Source organism: Dinoponera quadriceps, unplaced genomic scaffold (genome assembly GCF_001313825.1).
Source record: "Dinoponera quadriceps isolate SergipeBrazil2010 unplaced genomic scaffold, ASM131382v1 scaffold1270, whole genome shotgun sequence".
NCBI lineage: Eukaryota > Metazoa > Arthropoda > Insecta > Hymenoptera > Formicidae > Dinoponera > Dinoponera quadriceps.
The window spans coordinates 202,189-227,259 of record NW_014555716.1 but is presented as its reverse complement, the minus strand read 5'-3'; the positions used below and the strand labels follow the sequence as shown (position 1 = coordinate 227,259).

Sequence of the window (25,071 nt, the reverse complement as noted above, 5' to 3'; positions counted from 1 at the left end):
GTTGAACCGGTTCAATTTCAAGGATATTTTTTCAGTAATTTTCTGACAAGATTACAGCAAGGATGGATGTCTAATATAATCTAACAATAAATAATTCCTCTGTGGCCGCATTAGTGTGCTCGTTAATTATTAATTCTAATTAAATTCTGCCGCTACTTAGGAGCGTATGTATATAGTCTCTAAAAGCGAACGATTATCTGAGAAAAGCGTACATATACTCTATTTATAGCACACGATCGTTTAACTTCCTCGAAGAGCGTATAAACAAACTAATATTTCGCATTCTATTTACTTTGTTCACATTTTTATTCAGCAAATAATGTTAACAAGTTACAGTAAATGACTCTAACACGATCGTAGAATATAACTTTCTTAGTTCTATATAAATAACTTTTATGCGTGTCGTTGCGAAAGAGTTAAAATAACGTGGAAAATGTAGGAAGTGTTGGAGATATGTAAAATTATATGTAATATTCTAGTCGATTTTATTTTTCCGAGATTAATGCAGCGTACAGTACATAAATCACGATCATTGTTGTAAAAAAATAGAAAAAAAGACACGAATGTACATCAGGATTGTGTCAGGAAATTTTATGCAACATATGCAGCATTAATATATGCGTTGACGCAGTAGCGTTAAGTTTATTTGCGTCAGTCGTTGCATAAGCATCGGTGTAAAAAGAAAAATATTTATCATATTACGGTATCAACTGACGGTTTTTCGTGCCATCATTATGAGTTATGCGAGTTTGTTATACCGATATCTTAAAAAGTCACATCGGTGCTTATATTCTTTATCACATACATTTTCCTTTCAATATTTTTCTCAAGGGGATGTTAAGAACTTGATAAGCGTCCCTTTAAAGGGATGCTATACTTGGCGGAAACTTTGCCAACAGAATACTGACTTCTTTCCACAAAGTTCACGTCCTATTGGCCACGTAGAATTATAAATGTTTTCGCACAGTGAAAAAACGCGCGAAAATGAATCGGAGCATTGCTCGATACGTCGAAAACGATGAAAAATGTCAAAATTGACATCTCTAGCTGTCGGTTGGCGTAAATATTTGTCTGATACGGAACAACTCGGTACGTATCGAATGTGTCAATGTTTGCAGGAAGGTTTTTACGTATCTTGATTTTCGTTAGATATGATAAGGTAACGCGTTTACGTTTATGTCGCACTTACATTCAACGTAAGATCCATGTGTACGAGAAGTACAAAAAGAACAGCGTGATCATGTCACGCGTTTACTTGACGTGAAATTTTGAAGTTCGCCTCCGCGTTATCGACGCTTATCAAGTCCGTCGTCGGCTCTTTGACGTCCCCTCAACTAAACTGATGGCACAAACTTCTCTTATTTCTGTTACTTATTGCGAAACGCAAGTTGATTACGCGTGAAACAAACGAGAACTTGATATTCAAAGTGCGTTGAAGTCGGGAATGGTCGCGGATTTCCCCGTTATTCTAGCCAAATTGGGCCATCGGGGGTCAAGTGACAGAAATAATCGCGTGTAGTCTTGACACTGACGCGTTTTACGTCCGCGTAAAATGAGGTACGGTCCAAGTCTCGAAGTTTATTTGCGACGTAAAGCTCGCCAAGAAGTGGAAATCCCGAGATTCAAAATCGCGATCATCTTCGAAGATCAGCCTCGTTAGATCCCCCGGTAGGGGAAGCCGGCGAGGAGAAGTCGCAGTATCGCGATTTTCGCGATTTCGAGACACGAGCAAGCCGAAGCTCTCGCTCGCCCGCAAGCCGCCGCGTCGCCTTTTCCTCCGAGCGATAAATGTTAATGAGACGCCACGAGCGCACACCATCGCTCGGACACGCGGAGTTGTCCGGAATATGAGCTCGATCGATGAGCCCGCTTCGAGTATCCTTGAGAGCAAGAACGGTAATCGCTTTACATGCAAGTTCGCGGAAGTCGCAGATTCCGTCGCGGCTTTCGTATCGCCACGCGCCAACACAGCCGTCGGCGAGAGAAAGAAGGAGGCACGATCGATCGCAAATTTCCGCGCGATTTTCGCCCGCCCTACCCGCGAATACTTCGGCCGTTTTTCGTCCTGAGGCAATTTCCACGAGTCGCAAATCGACGCACGGAAGGAAGGAATTAGCTGTCCGTATGACACACAACTGAAATTTAGTTATCGGAGGACCTCCTTTTAGTTATGTCAGGTGAAAACAGGAACAGAAAGAATTAGCTAAATTAACTTCGCTTGTATCGTATGGATAATTAATTTTCACCTGGGAGTTAGTTTTTAGCTGCGGGAGCTATTTAACTTTTCTCCCGCGCGGTAATCGTCGTGGACAACTTCGCGCGATCGCTCTCGCCGTCTCTCTCTCTCTCTCTCTCTCTCATAATTGCCACCCGATCTCGCCTCGTTTCCTATCCAGCGTGAGTTAGGTCAGTGCGTCGTGGCTCGATAATCGACGATAAGAGCCTTCGTCGGGAGGCTCGAACTCCGCTCGTAATTATATCACTCAATAAGGCGGCACGCGCTTATCGCTTGTCGCGTTTTGTCGTCTCTCCGCATTGAGAATGGACTCGAGAAATAAGTCCAACGTAAATTTGGCCTTGATGGTAGCAGCCGTTTGATCGCGTGTTCGATGTCCGATCGATTGCCGGAGAATACGAGATGCTTTCGCATTATCGATAAGCGATAACGCGACGGTTTTCGCTCGCGGTTTCGATCGCGAAATCGCGCCGATTTCGCGATTCCGCGCGCCCGATACGGCGGGTGCTCGAAAACGGTCCGGCTGAAGCGCGAACATCGGTATCTCGGCGGGGGGAGGGGCCTCTCCATTCAGTGACACATGTGTTGACACAACATCCTAAGTGGAACAATTGAATGACGACAATGTCGAAGTGAACATCGGAATGATACATTTTACGTCACAATCAGCGCGTCGTCAGCGTGAAGGATCGGTTTTCGACATGACTTAATTGCGACGTGCGGCTTTGCGAGACTCACGATGCACCTAACAACATATAGTCACAGATTGCATAGTCGGTGATCATTTTCCGCGATCTTCCTGGAGCATTCGGGATATTCCGAGTCAAGATGACTTTTCGCTTTACTTGGGAATATCGAGATCTAATTTTGTCATATTCTCATCATCGTAATAATCTGTGAAATATTACCGAGATTAAAAGTAGAGATGAAAAATCCGATTGGTATAAGCCGTCATTTCGAGCGTTTTTAATCCGTGTAAGGTAAATAAATAAATCATTCTTTTTCACGCGCAACGGCCTGAAAACGGATTCCGATGACGTGACGAACGGCAACACCGGTGATTCGCCGGAGGGGCGAGTATCGCGACGTACACGTACGATACGCGTTCGATCGTTTGTCGGTAAAGGGCGTCATGAGCCCGGCGGAAAGTAGGCCCTGTGACGTCTATAACACTTCCCCGCAAAGCATTGCCGACCAACACCACCACCACGGCTCCGACGAGACGTGTGTGTGTGTGTGTTCGCCGTGGCGCGTGAAATATTAACGGGCGCTTTTCCCGTCGTCGGTTGATGACCGTCACCACGGCTATATCGATTTGAAAAAAATATGCGGCACAAGTTACGGGTGTTACGGCTCTCGAGTCAAGGATACAAGCGCGTCGCGCGCGCGCGTGCACCCACACACCCCTTCGCCTATGCACGCCGTCGCGCAACGGCACGGCGGCACCGTTTCGCCTACTTCGGGGGCATCGCGATTTAACGATTGCCGCTCTAACTTCTGGAACGGCGAGCGAACGGTCCGTCGGGCTGCCGTAATTCCTGTGAATTTCCGCGAATGTTTAAGTAAATAAATTTGAATTCGTAACCTACGATTAATCAGCTCTCCACCTTTTCGTTTCTTTTTTTTTTGTGAATAGCGATTTATCACGATGGCGTATTATTTTATTCTTTGTTTCTTTCATTATTCTTTTCTCGATTGTATCCACGAAAAATAGCCGACAAAGTCCCGGAGATGCCGATTTTTCGAGCTTACCGTTCTTGAGCGCTGTAGAGAGATATCGCTCGATCGTACAAGGGCTTATCCGTCTCTTTTTGATTTGCTTATTTTCCGGAAAATGTAATACTCCGCCGTATGTCAATCGTACATCACATTTGTCTTAGTAATTACATAATAAGCTGAAAATATGACGGCGACATTGTTTGCTTGACACCGTTACACGCGGTACTTCATTCCTCGATCTATATCAGCTTTCTATACCGCATGCCTGAAACGTTATCTCGACAATCTAAACCTTGCACAATGTAATTATAAGAACAGAGTGACTTTGCAATTTTCGAAGAAACATTAGCTACGTTCGGCAGAAAATATAGCTGGGTGGGCACTTAGTGATTATTGCTCCTGATTACTGCATTCTTCTGGGTCTATCGAAGATCTAAATATATTCAACTTACAAACAATAATCACCGAGCGCTTACCGAGCTACATCCCCTGCTGAACGCATCCATTGAACTTCAATCATTTGAATCTTCACCATGTCGGTTCCTTGCTCGAAATTTGAAATTCGAGAAAGACATCTTTGGATCCTCCACCTCTACTATTAAAGTAAAAATAAGAAATAAATAATAAGAATGATAAAATGAGACGCAACAGAGTCTCACGTTGAGTATTAGTACGCGACATTTTACTTCTCGCCACATCCACCCCGGCGTTCAGATCTCTCATTGGCCTTATCTCTTCTTTCACTTTAGATTAAAAATCCACAAGTCAAATTTTCCACAATATAAATTTAATTTTCGATTAACTTTGATCCTGCTTCGTCCTCAATTTTTGCGAATGTCCTCCAATGCGAACGCATCTCCGCAGACATCATCATCTGAGGTACAAAGCGGCGAAATGGGAACGACGAACGCACAAGCAGATCCGAACCACACGAGGAACGAGGTGCAACCGGGAGGCGGCTCCATCGACGCGTTCTTCGCCGAGAAGGTGATCCTTGTGACCGGCGCCACAGGCTTCCTAGGAAAAGCCTTGCTCGAAAAATTGCTGCGCTCGTGTCCTCGTTTGGCCACGATCTACCTTTTAATCCGCTCGAAAAAGGGTCAATTCGCCGAGGAACGTTGCAAGGAACTGCTGAAAAATCCCGTACGTATTCGCCATATTTCTTCGGGTGAAATTCTTCACTCGAAGTCAAGTGACTCCCTTCACTCGTGCAGAGTGAATATTTTCGTGCGAAATTAAGGAGTGAATCTATTGTGAGTACACTCAAGATGGCTTTCTCCAAATTCTGATTAATCTAATTGACGNTCTCTCTCTCTCTCTCTCTCTCTCTCTCTCTCTCTCTCTCTCTCTCTCTCTCTCTGGCAAAATTACCAAAAGTAATTATTAACTCCTTCTCTCTTAATTTTTTCATTAACCATAATTTTAGTTGATAATTCTGTCAGTTAATCATCTACTAGACTAATGAGAATTTGGAGAAAGTCACCTGTGTGGGTGACCGATTACGCCAATCGATGAATAATAATAAAAATCGCTAACATTAATTTTCAGTTTTGAAACTTGTTGTTCAACAATATGTAATCGAAAAGTTCATAATTTCTATCCGCGTTAGTAAGATAAAACTGATATCTGACTGGCAGCGCGCATACACACACACACACACACACATATATATTTTAAACCGTCAATTAGCTTAATTGGACTCTAGTGAAAGTCACCCTCAGTTCCAGAAGTGCCTTACCATTTATTAATCAATTGTCGATCAGCCGTATTCGTTTCTAGCTGTACGTTTCTCATGACTGTTGATTAATTCAGAAAGTGGTATTGAAAGCAGAAGCGACAGCTTTGACAGCTGTACGTATCGTATGCGTCAGCAAAGAGGGTTACCCGCTCACGTGTAACGCGCAATCGGCGGAAGAAGAATAAGGATGTTAAGAGAGATAAAAGGTTAATATGTAAAATTAATATAAATAATTAATTAGAAAGAATAAATATGCACACACGCGCGGATACTTGCGGATAACCCTTTTTATTGTCGCCTCGAGTGAATCATTATTCGTTTCGAATAGGATTTCACCCCGAAACTCTACACTTTCAAGAACAGAGACGTACACACACTTGCTCTCGTTATTCTATCGAACTTACATTATCCGTTTATTACCTTGAATACTTAACGTCGTATGTCACATTTTGCCCCGGTAACTTTGACGCGCACTTGTGTCAAATTGATATTTCTTATAGACGCGATACTTCAGCGCCGGTGACGAAGTGGTAGAACGTCATAAATAACTTAAACGGAACGACAACATCGCGAAGAAACGGGTAACTTCAAACAGAACTCTCTCGCTCTCATTCTCTCTTTCTCTCTCTCTCCCCCTCTCGCAGGTCTTCGACAGGATTCGATTGAATTTTCCTGGTGTCCTAGACAAGATCGTCCCCGTGAGCGGCGACGTGGGTATGCCGGAACTGGGCCTCCATGCCGAGGATAAGGACATGCTGATACAAAGGGTCAACATCGTGTTTCACGTCGCGGCTACCGTGCGCTTCGACGAACCGCTCAAGGTGGCTGTTAATATGAACACGAAAGGTACGGAACGCATACTGGATCTCTGCAGGAGCATAAAATGTCTCATCAGCATCATTCACGTCAGCACGGCTTACAGTAACGCGGACCGACGGGAGATAAACGAAACGATATACAGGTGAGCATCCTCGGTTTTCTCGTGATATTTTATCCCTTCCACGGAGATCTTCGCGCGTCTCGAAGTCAAAGTGACTCTTCCCCACTCGCGTAGAGTGAATTTGTCTCCTTCTATGGACGCTCGCGCGCGCGCGTATGTGCGTGTGTTTATTTATTATATATCTTTATTATTTTGTATATTCATATATTTTATACTTTTATATAATTATTTTTCATATTTTCATGTGTATTTTTATCTCGTTACTGGTACTATTTCTATCCTTTGCCTTACTTTGTGAATTTAAATCTCCTAAAGAAGTTTATTCTTTCGCCTCGCCCTTTGCATGCTTGTTTCATCATTCTGCCACGAATGAGATTATTCAGAAACTCGGAACATAATAAAGCTATTATTACTATTATTTTCGCATGAAATTGAAGAGTGATGTACTCTATTGTCTCACTGGCACAATTTACTCTAATCGATTGTTGACATTTGCTTGTATGGATAAGAATGTGTTCTACGGTTTGGGAGAAACATTCATTCTTGTAATTTCGAGTGGCATTATGTACGGAATCTTCGTGTACACACACACGAATCACCGGCAGACATCCATCTGCTTTGCAATTACACCGTTCCGCTATTCCATTTATCACTCGACCGTGTCGGGTGGAGGCGACAAGCGCCGTATCGGGATCAAATAGGGGCATCCGGCAGTTAAGAATGGAAGTATGCAGGTCATAGGTACGAGCGAAACGCTTTTACTTAGAGATACTCGTGGTTCGATACTCGGTGGGTGGTGTGAGGAGAACGCGCGATGACTAGGGCTATAAGTGCGTCCAGTGACGGTCACTCCTCGCTCGCGATATTTCCAGCGTGTATAGTCGGATTGGAATGAGGTTTTGTGGACTTGTAGGTCACAATCCCTTTGCAAACATTTTTTATCGAGAGATCAGTCTGCTTATCTACTACAAATCTCTGGTTAGTGTTAGAATTATCTTTACTGAAGGCATAGATACAACTGGGAGTCAGATGCCGAGAACGTAAAAATAAAATTACACATCAATCGAATAATTTTATTAATAATTTTATTAATTATTTTATCATAGATTTTTTATTCAATAAAAAAGAGAAAAGCACCCCATAAGTGGGATATTGGCCATTAGTGGGTTAACGCAATGTAGACTCCCTCCGTCATGTGAAATCTAGACTGAGAGAATAAATATTTATTCGATGGGTACTAATAACACATTTGTTTATATTAATATACGCACTTTTCTCAGTGAGAAATGCATCGACGTCGATTCGATATTTATCTCTCACTGGGTTTTAAGGAAAAATTGTTCCCAAATGAGAAAATATACATCTTAAATCTGTAGCTTTTCATGAAAGCAATTGTTTATTCTATTTAAATCAAAGAATCTAAAGGGATTTAAGTATGATTATATTATTAGTATCCACACCGAATAAATAAGTTTATTCTTTAGATATTTCTCTCCCTGTAGTCCATCTTCTTTTCGTAAGAGATACGCAAGACTTTTTTATTTGTTAATTTTTTTCTATTAGTTTTGAGCATTACTATCTGTGTACACCTCTCATGTGTCTTTTTAACGTTATAGCACGCAGGTAAAGCCGCACACGGTGATCGACATGTGCGAAAATCTAGACGACGAGACGATGAACATAATAGAGAAGAAGCTGTTAGGCAAACATCCGAATACTTACACGTTGACGAAGAGTCTGGCGGAGCAAATTGTGCTGAGTAAAGGGAACGATTTGCCAATCGCGATTGTACGGCCGAGCATAGTGTGTGCCGCGTACCAGGAACCGTTTCCGGGCTGGATAGATAATGCATGCGGCATCACAGGTATAATCTCGTTGTGAATAAGCGATCTGTGTTTACATTTAAGACTCGAGCGACGTGTAGCAAGTGGCGAAGCCATGAAAGAATTAAGTCGCTCGGCTTTCCCTCGTAAGACGTGAAAGCTTGTCAAGGTAGACGCGTCCCAGTAAACAAGAAACGTTAAATCAATCTTTCGAAATTGATTTTATGTGAATCATAGTATTGAAATATTATTTTTCATGTTTGGATCAAATATTGTTAACAATTGACGTTGCATACAATTTTCCAAACACATCGACTCGACAGAAGCCAGAGAACAAAATTACGGTTGAAAAGCAATAATTTGATAAAGGGATAATATATACACAAAGGCGCCTGATTGCGTTAACTGTATCTCTAATCGACTGTTTCTCTTCTATAATCACACAATAACGACATTAATAGATGAGTAATCTTTGATCATTCGACAGGTATAATGACGGAGATGGGCAGGGGTACCGTGAGAACCATCATTTGCGATCAAGATTTGGTTGTGGATGTTGTACCTGTCGATTACGTGATCGACACACTGATCTGCGCGTGTTGGCATAACGCCACGCAACGTAGCAACACGATAAAGGTCTACAACTGCACCAGTAGCACGATGAATCCCATCAGGTATGTCGAGTATCTCGTGAGATGTCAGCGGAATTCCGCTAAACCGCTGAAGTAGCTAAATCGGGAAAATAATTCTGCTTACTAGATGGCGCGAATACGGTATACTTCTGAAGAAACACGCCATACAGAACCCGTCAAAATACGTGATGTGGTATCCGGGCTTCACGTTTAGAACAAATAAATTCCTTCACGTCATCTTGGCGGCCACATTGCACGTGTTACCCGCGTTCGTCCTTGATCTTTTAATAAAGGTCCAAGGTGGCAAACCGATGTGAGTACTTTTTCTTTCTCTCTCTCTCTCTCTCTCTTTGGTGTACACGAGCAATTTTACTGTCACAAATGCTACTTTTCTTTTTTTCTTTTCCTCTCAGAATGATGAAGATCGTCAAACGATTCGAACGCGCGGCGCAAACCGGCGAGTTCTTCGCGACGAACGAGTGGAAGTTCTACTCGAACAACATGACGGAGTTGTTGAAGTTTGTGACAGCGTCGGGAAATTGTGAGGACTTCAACTTGGATTTCCGAAATCTGGACTGGGACACGTACATGCGTCTGTACATGTTAGGTATCCGAAAGTACATCCTGAGGGACGACCTGGACACGTTGAGCAAAGCGCGAAATCGCTTGTCAAAGTAAGTCTCCAGCGAACTGACCTTCAGGTCAGTTTCACGCTCACGACGGGGAAAATAAGTGAATAATCGACTTGTTGCAGGCTGTATTGGGTACACAGATTAACCCAGATACTCAATGTGCTCGTATTGTTGTGGATGATCAGATCTGCCTTTCGGTGATATCATCGAGAATTCCTCGTAAGATCGCGGATCGCAATTCACGCGACTCGACGACTAGTGATACCGCAGAAATGTTGCGAGGACAAACGCATGATTTGTACACATTGGATGGTAATTTCACGGTGGTACTAACGCGCGCGAAAGGGACGCAGAATTTCACAGGATTTCGTCTTGAGAACCAAATGTCGTCAGAACCAAAAATCGTCACAAAATTGCGTGTGTGAAAAAAGGAGAAGGAAAGAGTAAATAAAATACTTTATTCTCTTTTTTTATATATATATTTCTCTTAACAGTCTGGATTCTATTTGCCTGTACGCTGCAACCAAAACTCCCGAGAAGGCGGGAGAAAGGTAGAAAAGTTTTCTTTAAGTGTCGCGAGAATAAATGCGCATGATAACCTCCCTAAGTGGAAATTACAAACGCGCGAGAAAGGAACATAGAATTTACGTTTCATCTGGAGAACTCGTCGTCAGACGAGCAAAATCGCACGTGTGGAAAAAGAAAAGAACGCATGTAAAAGAGGAAAAAGAATTAAACTTTTCTAAACTTTTTTATTTTATTTTAACTCCTCTTAACGCAGCCAGGGTTCTGTTTACCTGAATGAACCGGAACACCCAAGATGGCGAGAGAAAGGTGAAAAGAAAAGGAAAAATAGCAAGTTCCTTTAAATGCAGTAAAATCCGTCACGTCGTTCCTCTATATATCTTTCAGAATTTACACACTGTAGAGGCTTTTCGAGAAACAAACACGACTCTCTGTTGACGAAGTATTCTCGTTGAAGTCGAAGTGATACTGGATCGCAGCTTCTTGCTCTGCATCTCTCACGAACTACCAATACGAAAATACCAAGCGGGCCTTTCGAAACACGCGTCGGACCAATTGTATTACGCGAATATCACGTCCCTACTGACTATAATTTTAATAATACGATACGAGTGAACCGAAATTTTATCGATGCAAATTTTGTCGCTACTCAGTAAAGACTGACTCTAACGGGGTATATTCTGAAAACGTCATCAGATACGTACACACGGCGTACCTAACTCTGCGTTGCCTTACAAATAACGTCGACATCGAGGACAAGTTATTTTTGCTAGTCTACATACTCTTGCGATAATCACGACCGAGGTGGTCGGCTTTTCTACCGTAACAGGCTCACGGGCGAATGGAAGAGGGCGGTATGGATGAAACAGTTAACACTCGTCCATTTGCGAATCCGTAATAGGGAACTTAGGGATAAGACAGGGATGCTAAGAGAAAATAATGAATAGAAACGAAACAATCTTAATTCAGATAATTATTAACGTTTCTTTTTATAATCAACTTTAATTGAACTTTGATTATATATAAACAAATTGAGAGAAAGAGAGCTTTTTTTCAAAAACCTCTGACCTCATTTTGCCTTATAATTCGCGATAAGATGGGATAGCGTTGAGGATGAAATGGTTGAAGACAAACGACTAATCTATCATGAAATATAACATATTACGTGTGATTTACTCTCCTCTTTTCGTGTCGTACCACAAACACACAAAGTTATCTCGACACGGTATCGAGCAACTCGTAAAATTACATCGGATTTATTGGTTTTCATCAACTCACTCGAACTTGCGACATAGTGGCTCCTATACCGAACTAAAGAACATATTGGAACGAGTACTGCCTTTGTTTCTGGCAGATGACCTCGTGCCAAGAGAACAAGTATCCAAGTAGTATGTCCATCTTTGTCTTATCTTAGCCTATATAACATGTTAGTAAGACTACATAGCATGTTAGTAAGAACGAGATATAATTTAGATGTGGCCTTTGCCGCACAGCCTCTCTAACAGGCCTCCCTCACGCCAGTGCTCGTTCCAGTGTGTTCTTTAGTTCAATGAGCTCCTGCTACCGTTCGTCACGTGCAACTCCAAGTCTATAGTTGCGTGGTTATTTCTATATCCTTGTATCCTGACATCCTATACACGTGTTAAAGAAGTCTCATGACCTTTGTGATCTGATTTTAGACGTTGTGCTGTCTGGGATAGCGTTTCCCCGTCTTACCATGCGACCCCGTCTTGCCTCGAGTTCTCCTATAAGCGGCGTCGATAGAATTAAGAGATAAGAGATAACGAGTTCATATGGACAGCTTGTTACAGCTTGCGTTAAGTGTATCGACGGAGCAGCGTTCATCATTGATGCGACGGACTAAAGATGCGGGTGCGCAAGTATTAGGTGTATATTTGTATATTGTGAACGAAGCGCAGCCGTATACATGTGTGTATAAGTATTTCATGTATGTATATATAATATATACATACATATATATATATATATATATATTTACAGTTTAATTCCGATGTGTCGTGGGATTATTGTGTACAGACTAGTTTCGCAGACGGCGTACTTTGATTCGAGCTTTCGTGCAGAATTCCTAGTTATCTGTGATTGTTAATTCTAAAAAATTTGTCTCACACATGATAGAGATCATCATGGAAGTTACGCGATCACTACGTTATCTTTGGCAAATTATTACGTTGAATTAAACTCACGATCGAGGGAGAAAGAGAGAGAGAAAATTGTATTCACTTGTCGGAAAATTCAGATTCGGGCAAGATTGACAAGACGAGACTTTACTTCATCATCTTACAAACGTTGACAGTATTACAATTTTAGTTGAACGAGCGCAATGTCTCTCTCGGCATTCAAATCGTTTTTTTGTGCGCGTGACAATGTAAAATAAGTAATACATATCTCAATGAACTAACGGGATATACGTTAAGCGACCTCATAATTTTATACAAATCAATGCGCATAAAACTGTTGTAATACTTTTGTCATATATCAAACATGTAACTTCAAATCAAACAAGACTTGTAATTATATGAAAGGTATTTTACGTGACTTGTTCCTTTACAAATGAATCTCGTCGCTCTCCATTTCCTCTGCGCTTCTTCCGCGCGACATGTAATCAAGATATTTTTATTTCCGATACACAGAGTTCGGTAATAACTATTATATATTATTATAGTTATCCACTTAAAAGTTACGTTAAAAAGTTCACGCATTATTTCATTATATATTCATTCACAGAATTTCAAATTAACTTGATTAATTTTGAACAAATTAACTCTCAACATGAGCTAGTCGATTTAAAACACATCAATATTTTTATATACGTTAAAATAATCCGTCAATGCTAAAATCGCTGCCGCCGGATTGGCTAACGATTGGCTGACGAATTTTTCAGTGAAAACGTTTTCTATTCTATTAATTATTTTTGTTAGGAACGAGCGGAAGAGTTGCGAGATGGGAGGAGGTTCTCGCGAGCCGAACGACGGACGCGACGTTTCGCAGATGGCGCGGACACGCGAGCGGCGCGCGGCGCGTTTCCTCATCCGTCGGTCCGTGACGCGATGCTGATCGCATCCAACGTCTGTATCAATATAATGAGCACATGGAAATTGATACAGCGACGGTGTTACGATCTGCTCTCGTACAAGTACTCCCTGCTCGTGATCCTGTTGGCGTTCACTTGCATATTTATCGGCATAATACACTTCGGAGAGGTTAGAACGACGCTCCTGTGTGTGTTGCTGCATGGATTTGCTTGTTCCCTTTTCTTCTTCACGCGCGAACGATTCCCCGAATACGTTAATCCCCATCGATCTCTCGGGAGAGATGGGGGGGGGGGATCATTTCTACAATTGCATGTACAGTATAACGTTGTCGACGTTTTGCATCGACGAGTTCGATCCCCGGGCGGGTCTCAATTGCGACTCTTCCGTGCCGCAGGTGTGGTTGACATGGAGCAAGGAGAAGTACGAGGCGGTCTTCCACTCCTTCAACGACAATATCCTCGGGGTTTCCTTCCAGAGGAAACTCTGCCAGCATGTCCCGATAGACGTGGTTTACACGTGGGTAAACGGATCCGATCCGTTGTTCTTGGAGAGCCTCCGCAGACACATCCCGGTCGTGCCTCTCAGCGCTGCCGCTTCGAGATTCAATGACAAGGACGAGCTGCGCTACTCACTGAGGTCGTTGGAGATGTACGCGCCCTGGGTACGGCACGTTTACATCGTCACCAACGGCCAGATACCGAGCTGGCTCGACATGGATAATCCACGGGTGACCTTGGTCACTCACGAAGATATTTTTCTGAATAAAAGTGATTTACCAACTTTTTCTAGTCCTGCTATTGAAAGTCATATTCATAGGTGCTTGGAAATATATACAACAGATAGATATGTGTATATAGTAGTGTGTGCCGGGTCGTAACGATGTTTCCCTCTCTTCTTCCAGGATACCTGGGATATCGGACAAATTTTTGTATTTCAACGACGACGTTATGCTGGGCGCCGAGATATGGCCGGAGGATTTCGTCACTCAAGCGGGTGGGCAGAAGATGTATCTGGCTTGGTGGGTTCCTGATTGCTCCGAGGTTTGTCCGTGGGCGTGGGTGGGCGACGGGTCGTGTGACCACGCTTGCAACACCACCCTGTGCGAATTCGACGGTAAGCGATAATACAGGGTAACTTCTTCCGGATCTAAAGTCAAATAAAAATTGAAAAACCTAAAAATTCTATGTGTATGTACATAATCTAAAAGTAAGCGCAAAATCCCGGTAACTTTAAGGACGGATCTTCGTTTCTGACATGAAGATTCACGACACGACTTGATGCGCAGGTGGAGATTGTCAGACCACCGCGATCCCCTTCGACAGCGAAGCGATGGAGGAGGAAAACGACTACCCGTACAAGTATCTGCAAGACTCCCGCGAGGTCAGCAATAACGGGCTGAAGTTGTTGGACATCTTGCGCAATAAGAACAGCCGCGGTCTAACGCGGTGGGACAACACGGAGGCGTCCACGATTCCAGCATTGCTCGCGCGTAATCTCAGTACCTTCGAGTCGGACGGCCTCGAGGCTGCCGATTCGCCGAAATTACGGCTACTACGCGACGTACGACCTGACGACGGAGATGACGGTGGGCCCGCGAAGAATTCTCCCATGTATCCTAAACCGCCGCGTAGAAGCGTCTCGAGCAACAAGAGTCGCACAGTCGAGCAGTCGGCGAAGCGGAGCCATCCGAACGACGACATCGTGAACCCGGCGCGCGCCAACGGTTCCGCGAAGTTCGGCAAGTTCGCCTACCCCAATCAGTGGCGGCACAATGCCCGGGGACTCGACACCTACGCGGAGTCCTTGCTGTACGTCAACAAGATCTACAACCGAGTCTACGGACTCGAACGGAGGCGAGTGCCGGCGCACATGCCGCACCTGATCGACAAGTGGGTGGTGGCGAGCATGCAGCAGAAATTCGAGGCCGAGTTCAGGAAGACCTCTAGTCACCGTGTGAGAGACCCGGAGGACATGCAGTTCGCGTTCTCTTACTTCTACTTCCTCGCCAGCGAGAAGCGGCGGGTGTCGATCGAGGAGATATTCGACGCGTTCGACACCGACAAGTCGCAGTAAGGAAATCGTCGCGCATTTCGCGCTGGTGGGGTGAAAAAGAAAAACAAGCGACTCGTTGTTTTCAGGACCTGGTCGGACCGGGAGATCAGGACGCTCCTGTCGAGACTGTACCCCCTGCCTCTCGACTACAATCTAGTCATGGAGTTCGAGAGCGCGATCACGAACTGCTCGCGTCGCGCGAATCTGCCGGAGACCGTCCGCGTCCCGCCCGGGGAGAGATACCTGGACTCGACTCTCGTGAGTGTTGCAGACGCGATCGACACTTCTCAGCCGAGCGAAACTCTTCTGCAAACTTTCCCTCTGCTTCCTTACAGCCGGTAGTTTCTAAGGAACTGATATCGAACTGCGAGACGGTCTCTAGGAGAATGCGCTCAAGGTTCGGCGTGAGCAGCCGGTACCCGCACGAGGTAATCAAAGCCGGCAAGAACGAGATCTTCGAGATGTTGACGAGCAACGTCTCGTTGACGGTGCAGCTGCTCGATGAGATCCGACGAGATCCCAAGTACGTGTCCGCGCTTTTCTCCTTACCGTCGAACGTGTAGAGACACTCGAGCGACCCCGAAGCGGTCAGGTGTTGAAGATTGACGATTGCGGAAATTCAAATTCTGAGAAAGATTAGATATCGGAATTTTGATCGGAGATTAGAGATTATCATTCGAAGATTGGAGATTATTTCTCCGCGCACGGGGAAGCACCGAATATCAGATTAGAGATTAACATTCTAATCAGTGACTACTTTATACCCGGAAGCCTAGAACATCAAACTTAACGTATTAGATTGGAGATTAAAATTCATATTAGTGACTGGAGATTAGAATTCTAATCAAAGATTGGAAATGATCTCTGCACACTGCGGAAGCCTAAGATATCAAACTTCATTCGGATAGAAGAATTATTATTTCATGATATAATAATAAATAGCCTGTCATTTACATTAATGTTACTATTTTACTGAATAAATAGAATTAAAGGAGGTAAAATATTTTCGAATTGTTAATTTCAGCTATTCTGCACTGAGAGCCTCTCAGGCTCTTCTGTCCGTTTGTTATAAAATCATTCTATTCTGATGAAAGTCAACATATCGGAGATAAAAATTCTACTCAGAAATTAGAGATTGAAATTCCAGGAATCAACCAATTTCCACCTTGGCCCTCTCTACCCCGACCGATCAAGTTCCAATCTTCAATCTTGCGTCAATCTTCAATTCGAATAGTCAGATACGGGCTGCTTAATCGTCTTTCATTTTTTTTTTTCAGGAAGTTCATTTGCTTGAACGACGACATGGATCCCAGCCGGCGGTCCGAGAACGAGATCGTTCGCGCTCTGCTGAACGACTTCTATCGTTCCCTGTATCCGTTGCGCAGCACCTTCGAGTTGCCGGTGCAATATCGGAATCGTTTCTCCCACCGGCACGAGCTGCTCGAGTGGAAGGCGAGTCGCGCCAAGGCCCGGAACTTGCTTCTGTGCCTAGTAACTCTGCTGCTCGCTCTCACGTTCTATCACGTGCTCTCTCATCATATGCGGAGGTTGTGCAGAATTCGCGAGTTACCCACGCTCCTCGTGTGAGGGATCTTCGACATGATATAAGGAATGAATCACAAATATTAGTCAAATATTACGGTTAAACGTTTCTCAATCGGACAGGATCAGGAGGCGGAAGGGGGCTCTTTATCCGGTAAGAACTTCCAGTGAGTCGTTTTCTAAAATTAGATAAGATGATATTACCTCTGTGATACTGCGGGCGAACAGTTTTTGTAATTACATTTTAATAAAGAGTTCGATTCTAAGCGGAAACGTCGAGGCCGCGCGCGCGGCAAGCGAGAGCTATTGCGTGCGTGTCTCCGCAGATCATGCGTGCGACCGCTTTCCACGTCGCGGTTGCGGTTCTACGTGTGTCCGCGCGACACTTGTCATCACGAATCCGATCGCCGGTGCAGAGGTGGACACTCCGTGTGCCGGATATTTCGCGGACCCACCATACCCTCCTGAAGCAGCGCGCACTCGGTCATCCACGCCGCTACGCTCGCGACTTCTTCGGCTGACAGGCGCGCTCCTATACCTGCGGTTTGAATTTCAGGCTCAAGCGGCTCCCCGCGGATCGTCAGATCGTGACAGACAGACAGTCACGGGTACAATCGTGGACGGAAAGGTTGCGACGCTTTTTTTTTTCCGGATAAGTTCCGGAACGCATCTCGCGTCCAACAGGAAAATTGGTTTCTCAGGTATTCTCAGGAGATACATTTTCCTACTGGTTATGAGATATTCGTTGTGAAACTCGTCGGGAAAAGTCCTGTTTCCGTCCACGATGAAAAAGTTCGATTCCCGAGTCTACCGCGATGCTGACTTTGAAGTAATTTCGATTAGTTTTACAAGTTTACAATTGCGTGAGCGTCGGAAACTTTCAGACTGAAAGTCTGAAATATGCCAAATCTATAATTTTAAGACTCCTGTTTCCTCGTCGCAGCCGTCTCGTCTGATGACGTGAGGAGCGAAGGAACGAAAATGCCGGGGATTTTTGCGGAATACGTTGTAATAAAAGAATATGTCCATAAGATGGTATTTTTGTAATCGACCGAGCACGTTTGTGAAATACTTCGGGAACTTTCCTTTTACTTTAACAAGCTAATCAACAAGCAGTCGTAAAATTAACGTGACGGAATCATAAGAAAAGATATAAGCTAGGAACGAAGGTTGCATGTCATGTTAAAATTATTCGCTGACTTTTAGAGCAAAAGAAAGAAGAAAACTGCAATGAAAAGTTATTCATCAATCAAGTAATCGTCCTTGTCTACGATTCTTCGCTAGTTTTTTGGCAACGTTCATTAGATCCCGTATTAGAAGACGACAGGTCTGCCGCCAGAAGAGGAACAGAAAACCCAATCGAACTTCTCGACCAACTCAATATTACAAGTCAGCAATTGATGGATTTTTCTCAGCGTAGGCTTCACGGGGAAGACTCGATGGTGCGATCGCTTACCTGGCACATTCAGGCGACCAGCAGTCCTCTTGTCCTTCTCCGCTCCGGAGACGACGCTCCCGTCGCTGTTGCTCACGTCCTTCGTGCCGCAGAATCTCTCGCCGATTGCAGTATCCTTGGCCACGCGATCTCCGCCGATCAGGGCGTCCAGTTTTTCCTCCCTTTCCAACGAACTGCTCTCCACCGGTTCCGTCGACGGATCGGCTGCGGAAGGAACGAATGCATGAAACAAACTCGGAGGCAGAGAACACTGGAACAGAACGGATAACGTACTCTTGGAGTACGAGTTAACCTCGTCCTTGGACATCGACTCCAGATCCAGATTGACGTCCGCATCGGTATCATCCTGGCTGTTCATGGAGGAAGTGTGACGGGTGGAAGTGTCCTTACACGTGCTCGACTCCTCGTCGCCGGAACTCTTCTCGTTGCCGTCGCACGCGAGTCCCGCCAGGTACCTGTGGATGACGACAGAGACGTTCAACCGGAAAAAGAACCGGAAGAGCACATGTCAACGTCGCTGCCCCGGCAACTTGCTAACTCACTCCTGCGACCTTTCCTTAAGGTCCTTAATTCCTTAAGGTCAACGCCCTATTTTTAACTTCTATTTTTAATTTCTTCTAAACCACATTTTGGATTTTAATGTGGAATCCCTGTGATATTAAGAACTAATATAAAGACATTACATATGAGAATTTCAGAATTATTGGCCACTTTGTTTTGAAAATATAACTATAGGAAATTTGCAGAATTTATAGTAACAGTTGGGATATATTATTGACTCATTCAACATTTACATTTTAAGCTACAGTTTTTCTTGAACATTTAAAACCGTTCCGTATTTGCATCCTTTTCCCTAAATAATAAACTTATTTAGGGGCCCTTTAAGATCGTCATTTCCTGCAAAATCCTGCATTCCACGATACAATTGCCTTGAAGACATCTTTGAAACGTTTTAAGGTATTACCCGGCATCTTAACGTCCTCTGGATACTTACTCATATATCTCCATGAACAAATTGAGCGGGATCATCGCGGAGCCGCCGTCCGGCTCGTGGCTGAATAACTGGCAGACCATGATCATCGTCTCGGTGAGGTTGCCGCCGAGCAGGCCCACCGCGATAGCCAAGAATCTCTTCACTTGGCAGCTACGACGAAACTTGCCGATCGTCGTGATTGTCTGGAAGTCCCGACGATCCAGACAAAGGCAGTCCCAACGACGCGCGATCGCCTCCACGGGTAAAGTCTTGTTGTAATCTGCAACGGCAAATCGCGAGAATGAGCGCCCGATAATACAACGAAAGCGCGAGTTCGCTTCGGACGATCTATAATTCACGACAAAATTTAAAACAAAATTCTACTTTCAATGTGAGAAAACACATTAAAAAAGTAAAAAGAATTGGATATAAATGAGAAATCTGATAAAATAACACAAAATAAATTAACATAAATCCAAAAGAGAGAATTTTCCTTTTTTTTTCGCTTGTGTCTCTTGTTGCTTTTTTATTTCTTTTTTAGTTATATTTGTTGTATTTAGTTGTAATTATTAATATAATTTCGGAGGTTCGGGAAAAACCGAGTTTTTCCACTTTCCCGCTGACTTTTCCCGACTTCTTCCCCGAAGGTAGAAAAATTCGTTCGCGGAAAATTTGAATTTTTCCACCTTGGAAGAAGAGACCGAAAAGGTCAGTATTTTTAAACTATAATTTATAACATGTTTACGATATACTTGTAATTGATAATACAAATTGTAATTAGTAATATAAATGCTCTAATTGCGAATTCAAAGGGATGCACAAGCGGGAAAATCTACTTGCGAATTATAGACCGTCTGAAAAGCGGACTTTCCCCTTCTTCTCATTCTTCCTCTTCGTTCACAGTCGACAGGAACGTCCGTCCCGGAGCGAAGTCGTACTTCCAAATTGCCGCAGCAGCACCCTGAGGAAGCCCAGAGTCAAGCCGGAGGCGGTGCTCGGCGGCGGGTATTCCAGTCGCGATTTAGTCGGTGGTTCCTCACCGTTCGCCAAGGCGCGGAAGTACGAGCTCGACCACTTGAGCAGATCGTAAGGCTGCGTCCGGATGGCGGCCTTGCAGAACTGCTTCAGGATCATCGGCAGCTTGGCCGGTACCGCGATATCCTTGCCGGACAGCGGTAGTTGCTCGATATTGTGGGACATGTTCACGGCAACGTTGTTCGCGTGGCGAATCCTCCGCTCATTGTTGTGCCTCCGCGCGGCGCTCCGGTTACCCGGGAAACCGACGACGATGGGATTCGTCGCGCGAGTGCACGAGCTGTGCAAAGTAGCAGCAAGTGTCTGTTGTTCGGCACGTAGGGGATATTGTCGCACTCGAATTCCAAGAAGTGTGCGTTTTATGTTCGAACGGATTTTTCTTTCTCACTCGTAGTTGCCGACGAAGGTCCGCTCGAGCGAACGCGTTGTTGTCGAGAAACAAAGACCCGTTTGATCCTCCCTTGAGCCGTGTTAGTTCAAATGTTAATTGAAATATATAAGAAGGTATGAAAATGTAATGAAATATATAGGAAATGTTACGTATGTAAAAGCAATGACCCGTCTTTAACACGTCGTTCTCTCGATCACGAGGAATAAGCGGAACTCACGGGCTGCAATTTGCGCAAAAGTAGGGATAATGAGACAGTTCGGCAAGCATCTTGAGGTCTCCAGTTCTCAGAACACACACTTTCGAACATGATTCATTTATTTTTCACGGTACTACATAAATGTAAATCGAAATCCGTTAAGTTGTACATTTTTTCATGATTATTACGATTATTTTCTGTCGAGTTGCATCGCGTAAGTAAATAAACGCGTACAAATGACATTCGTTCAAAAGTGCGAAATTTCCTTTAATTTGTGTATATTAGTGATAAGAATAGATATTAAATATTAGGAATAGGAATAAGGAATTATTTTCACACAACGGGATGTAATGAACGGCTGTATACAACACGATTCCTATATTTATATCTTTCCTATATTTCATTCTTTCTCTTGATTCCTACTCCTAATATTTAACATTTATTCTTACTCCAAATATATATTTCAACTGTGCGCAGGGCCTAAACACGAATGATAGATCTTCACTTCTGGCAAGCGAATGCATACGAACACAGCCTTTAAGCGCTCGGCTAGAAACATTTCGGATCTCTGATGCGTGACGTTACAAGATTAGTTCTAACGTCTTCGCTACGTGGCGACACTTGTCTCGACGAGGAATCCGAGCACGTAGTAGTACGACTCAATGATAGGTTAAACGAACTCTATTATTTTTCAGTGGTGCTACACCGTCCGACCAAGTTTACGAAAAGTGACTTGACTTCATGTTAACAAACAGTACGTCACACCTACATGCACGTGCGAGTTTCACGAAGTGCTTCGGACAATTTTCAAGCCTCGGTCGCCGCAAACCGCAAGGTCGGACCGGCGGGACGTATTTGCAAGTGTATGCAGTACGCAGACTATACTTTTTTACCCAACGTTCGATCGAGTAGGTGGCAGCGGCAGCGTGTGTCCATTTATTCATACGTAAAAAATGGCGGATTGCAAGGGTGCGTTTTTGTGCTTCTCTAAATTTAATTACACGCCTATACTGTGCATATGTTGATGTCGCGAGATAACGCCAAAAAAAATACCGTAGATTCCCCGTAAATGTAGCCCGGTCCGAGTTACAATGTAACAGTTTCTTTGCGAGATTTGCACGTTCACAAACGTGCCCGCAGACTGACGAAGGCTGCCTGCGATAACAATTTTAATCGTTTGTTTATGTTGTATTTAGAGGATACGGAGCAACCAGGCCATTCGTCGCTTATCCTGAAGGTCGACCCGCCCGAGGACCCTTCGAAAAGCTCCCCTGAAAATTCGGGGCACAGTAATTCAACCACGTCGACCACCGACCGAGGTACGAGAACTCCTGTCGTTACTGTGAATTATTAATATCTTACGTTGCTTGAAAGTTGCACCGCTCAAAACAACAAAGAGATCACGCCGGGTAGTTACTCAATGTATGATAGTCGTTTGAGCTAGATGTAAAATTAATTGGTTGAAATATAATGTTACTTCATATGTATGTTTACTTAATAATTAAGATTAGGTGCTAAGAGACATGCGAGACTCTCCGAGCTACCTACCGAATGATATAAGCATTTTTGAAGAAGTGATCTCTTGTTTGTTTTAATTTCTTCAGAGATGAATTTATTCGAGTTGGGAGAAACTGATTAAATTTTAAAGCGACGGATATAACATCTATCAGTCAGGTAACAGAATGTTTCTCTTTCTTGTGGGCTCTTGTCGTGAATATTTGTTCTTAATGACATGCATTATGTCTTGTCAACAATATTTGAGTTAAAAGAGGAAAATTGAACTCTAAATGTATGCGTATATGTCAGTATCGTCGAAAAGGTTCAGAGGTATAGGAATATCAAGTTTATTTCTCTTATGTATAATATATAAATAACATCAGTCTTTTTGGCATTATGGATGGGATATGTTTAATTACTTATCAATATATTTTGCAGATAAGGTAGAAGATCAAATGGCCAAGGAGCCAAGTGATCAAGAATCGACGATTGTAGCTGTTAACTCTTCTAATAAAATAAATTGTAAGTTTACGCAGGCAGATTGTACACGAGACTTAAAGTACAAGATGTATCAAGCAATACAAGGTACACCGCGTCTCAATTCACACGTATGCTTACAGGTGTGCTAGCTGCTTCGAAATTTGGTAATTCGTTCGGTGCGAATGAATCCTCAAATACCTTAACTAGTAAATCAAAGTCATCTATATTAAGGCCGTCGCAATTAAGCTCAGTTACCAATAGTTCTTTAGTTGCTAACGACAAGACCGTTCTGCAACCATCGAAATTTAACAATCCGTTCACAAAAGTCACCGACAATTCTATGGAAGAGGAGGATAACACGTCCGCGACGCCGAGCAATAAAGCTGAGACTAGCAAGGATGTCAAGGAGGAGGAGAAGCCCGCGGAAGAGGCGAAGCCGAAATTCCTGCCTCTGGATATAAGCACGAAGGAGAACGAGAACAATGTAAATAGCACTATGGCACCTAGTGCCTCCACTCCTAGCTTTGTGTTCGGTCAGAATTTGAAGGAACGTGTCACCGTTTCTACCGATACGGAGAGTTCGGACAATTCGGAGAAGGAAGAAGCGAAAAGTGACATGAAAGAGGAGGCCAACGAGAACGGATCGTCCGAACTTCTGTTCTCGAACGCAGCTGCGGTCTGCCGTGCCACTGTCAGGCCAGGTTTAACGTTAACCCAGGCGGCGCAAGCGCTGGAAGAGGCTAATCGCGCCAACAAGAGAAAGTATAATCAAGTGACACTGCTGACCGGCGAGGAAGGGGAAACGAACGTCCTTCAGATCAATTGCAAGCTATTTGCGTTTGATAAGGTATGTCTATTAATATGTGTTATTCATGAACTATTAAAAGATCACTGGAATTATTAATAGATTCTAGATCGTTAAAATGAAGAAATAGAGAAAGTATAAAAGTTACATATTTATAAATTTTTAGTTTTACATTTATAATAATAATATATATGTATGTATATTAATCAATTTTTAATACATAATGTAGGTTATTAACACGCAAAATATCGTGGCGATCGCTTATATTACTCGTTAAGTTACGCGTAGAGTATAATTAGCTGCACTTGAGAAATCTGTCGTACTGTCAATAGAGAATCAATGAAACGCGAAGTGAAAATGATACATTTACCAAATTATGTTAATTATTTCTTTAGAGTAATTATCAGTTAAGAAAATGAACGTGGCAAATAAGTGTTAATACATCATTTACATTGGAGTAGCGGATAACTCGAAATTTACGTTTCGAGCAACGAATAATCCGAAATAATCCTTCTTTACACTCTTTTGAGTAGCGGATAATTCGAAATTTACATTTCGAGTAGGTGGATATTTCGAAGATATGTGACACGCCAAAAGTCGGTGGAATGATGCAATTATCATTTAATCCGGTCTTCGGTATTGCAGACTACCTGCAGTTGGCTGGAGAGAGGTAGGGGCACGTTGAGACTGAACGATCTCGAGGAAGAGTCCCGTTTGGTCGGCCGTACCGCCGGCACACAGCGGGTGATCCTGAACACGAAAGTATGGCCGGGTATGACCGCGGAGCGGGCCGGGCCCAAGTCCTTGAGGCTGACCGCGATGGAGATGGGCGACGTGCGAATCGTAATCGTTCAGGCGGCGCCCAAAGAAATCGATCAGCTGCACATCCTCCTGCTGCAACGGCTGAAGCGCGCCCAGGAGCGTCCGACGACGAAGAGGCTGGCGACGGAACACTGACAACCGATCGGCAACTTTGGCGGACGGGCGTTGACCGCTTGTCAACTTAATTCATGCAACATAGAGGTCACTAACACGTGAGAAGAGCTAAATATCCTTCGGAGTATAAGGCCCTATTCTCTAGTACGTGCGCAATAGAATGGCTATGATTTGTGCCTTCCTTCAGAAGTCGCAGTCCCACCCGCTCCACTTCTTCCCCTCCCCCGGCAGTTCGATCATCAGTATTCATGGAGGAGCCTGATAAGGAAGACTAAGTCGTCGCGGCACTCGTACCAAGTTGGATTCTTATATATTCATCCCTTTTTTTTCTTCTCTTTATATATATATAGATATATGTATGCATATATGTGTATGTTGTTTTTGGTCTCTCTCTCACTCTCTCTCTCCCC

The 25,071-nt window shown here is 43.7% G+C and overlaps 4 protein-coding genes across 14 annotated transcripts in view; 3 read left to right on the top strand and 1 right to left on the bottom strand.

Moving 5' to 3' along the window:
• LOC106745257 (putative fatty acyl-CoA reductase CG5065) overlaps positions 1-12,746 on the top strand; it is a 31,263-nt gene extending 18,517 nt beyond the window's left edge. For 4 of the 7 annotated variants that reach the window (XM_014620707.1, XM_014620710.1, XM_014620708.1 and 1 more), the window contains exons 2-8: positions 4,820-5,098; positions 6,338-6,654; positions 8,250-8,497; positions 8,944-9,130; positions 9,216-9,401; positions 9,502-9,762; positions 9,843-12,746. In XM_014620707.1, coding sequence (XP_014476193.1) covers positions 4,820-5,098; positions 6,338-6,654; positions 8,250-8,497; positions 8,944-9,130; positions 9,216-9,401; positions 9,502-9,762; positions 9,843-9,921 — 1,557 coding nt within the window. In that variant the 3' untranslated portion in view covers positions 9,922-12,746. The remainder of the gene's footprint in view (positions 1-4,819; positions 5,099-6,337; positions 6,655-8,249; positions 8,498-8,943; positions 9,131-9,215; positions 9,402-9,501; positions 9,763-9,842) is intronic. The other 3 variants (XR_001374515.1, XR_001374514.1, XR_001374513.1) reach the window with 3 other exon arrangements.
• A 512-nt stretch (positions 12,747-13,258) lies between these two features.
• LOC106745239 (N-acetylglucosamine-1-phosphotransferase subunits alpha/beta) lies at positions 13,259-17,165 on the top strand. Its single transcript, XM_014620673.1, has 7 exons — positions 13,259-13,466; positions 13,693-14,114; positions 14,200-14,411; positions 14,584-15,367; positions 15,437-15,608; positions 15,686-15,873; positions 16,628-17,165. The coding sequence occupies exons 1-7, from the start codon at positions 13,314-13,316 to the stop codon at positions 16,935-16,937; spliced, it is 2,241 nt and encodes a 746-aa protein (XP_014476159.1). The 5' UTR covers positions 13,259-13,313; the 3' UTR covers positions 16,938-17,165.
• A 92-nt stretch (positions 17,166-17,257) lies between these two features.
• LOC106745241 (ropporin-1-like protein) lies at positions 17,258-21,785 on the bottom strand. 2 transcript variants are annotated; one of them, XM_014620678.1, is made up of 6 exons: positions 21,713-21,785; positions 20,260-20,636; positions 19,343-19,601; positions 18,622-18,803; positions 18,349-18,552; positions 17,258-17,430 (listed from the first exon to the last, which is right to left on the bottom strand). In XM_014620678.1, the coding sequence occupies exons 2-6, from the start codon at positions 20,519-20,521 to the stop codon at positions 17,285-17,287; spliced, it is 1,053 nt and encodes a 350-aa protein (XP_014476164.1). In that variant the 5' UTR covers positions 20,522-20,636; positions 21,713-21,785; the 3' UTR covers positions 17,258-17,284. The 2 variants fall into 2 exon arrangements, with proteins under 2 accessions (XP_014476164.1, XP_014476163.1); XM_014620677.1 differs by having other exon boundaries at positions 18,349-18,803.
• LOC106745240 (ran-binding protein 3) overlaps positions 21,445-25,071 on the top strand; it is a 4,733-nt gene continuing 1,106 nt past the window's right edge. Inside the window, exons 1-6 of one of the 4 annotated variants that reach the window (XR_001374512.1) lie at positions 21,445-21,851; positions 22,140-22,262; positions 22,879-22,962; positions 23,061-23,767; positions 24,371-24,759; positions 24,849-25,054. Coding sequence is in view for 2 of the 4 variants with exons in the window: in XM_014620674.1 (XP_014476160.1) it covers positions 21,713-21,851; positions 22,140-22,262; positions 22,879-22,962; positions 23,061-23,767; positions 24,371-24,682 (1,365 nt within the window). In the remaining 2 variants the exon portion in view is untranslated. Of the gene's footprint in view, positions 21,913-22,139; positions 22,263-22,878; positions 22,963-23,060; positions 23,768-24,370; positions 25,055-25,071 lie in introns of those variants that run through there. The other 3 variants (XR_001374511.1, XM_014620674.1, XM_014620676.1) reach the window with 3 other exon arrangements.

Bases quoted from the DNA above. Each gene is read 5' to 3' on its own strand.
- LOC106745239 (XM_014620673.1), top strand. From the start codon at position 13,314: ATGCTGATCGCATCCAACGTCTGTATCAATATAATGAGCACATGGAAA. The intron at 14,412-14,583 runs GTAAGCGATAAT...CTTGATGCGCAG, and splicing joins CACCCTGTGCGAATTCGACG to GTGGAGATTGTCAGACCACC. The intron at 15,368-15,436 runs GTAAGGAAATCG...CGTTGTTTTCAG, and splicing joins TTCGACACCGACAAGTCGCA to GACCTGGTCGGACCGGGAGA.
- LOC106745241 (XM_014620677.1), bottom strand. From the start codon at position 20,521: ATGTCCCACAATATCGAGCAACTACCGCTGTCCGGCAAGGATATCGCG. The intron at 19,602-20,259 runs GTACGACTTCGC...TTGCCGTTGCAG, and splicing joins GCTGCTGCGGCAATTTGGAA to ATTACAACAAGACTTTACCC. The intron at 18,804-19,342 runs GTAAGTATCCAG...CGTCATCCACAG, and splicing joins TTGTTCATGGAGATATATGA to GTACCTGGCGGGACTCGCGT.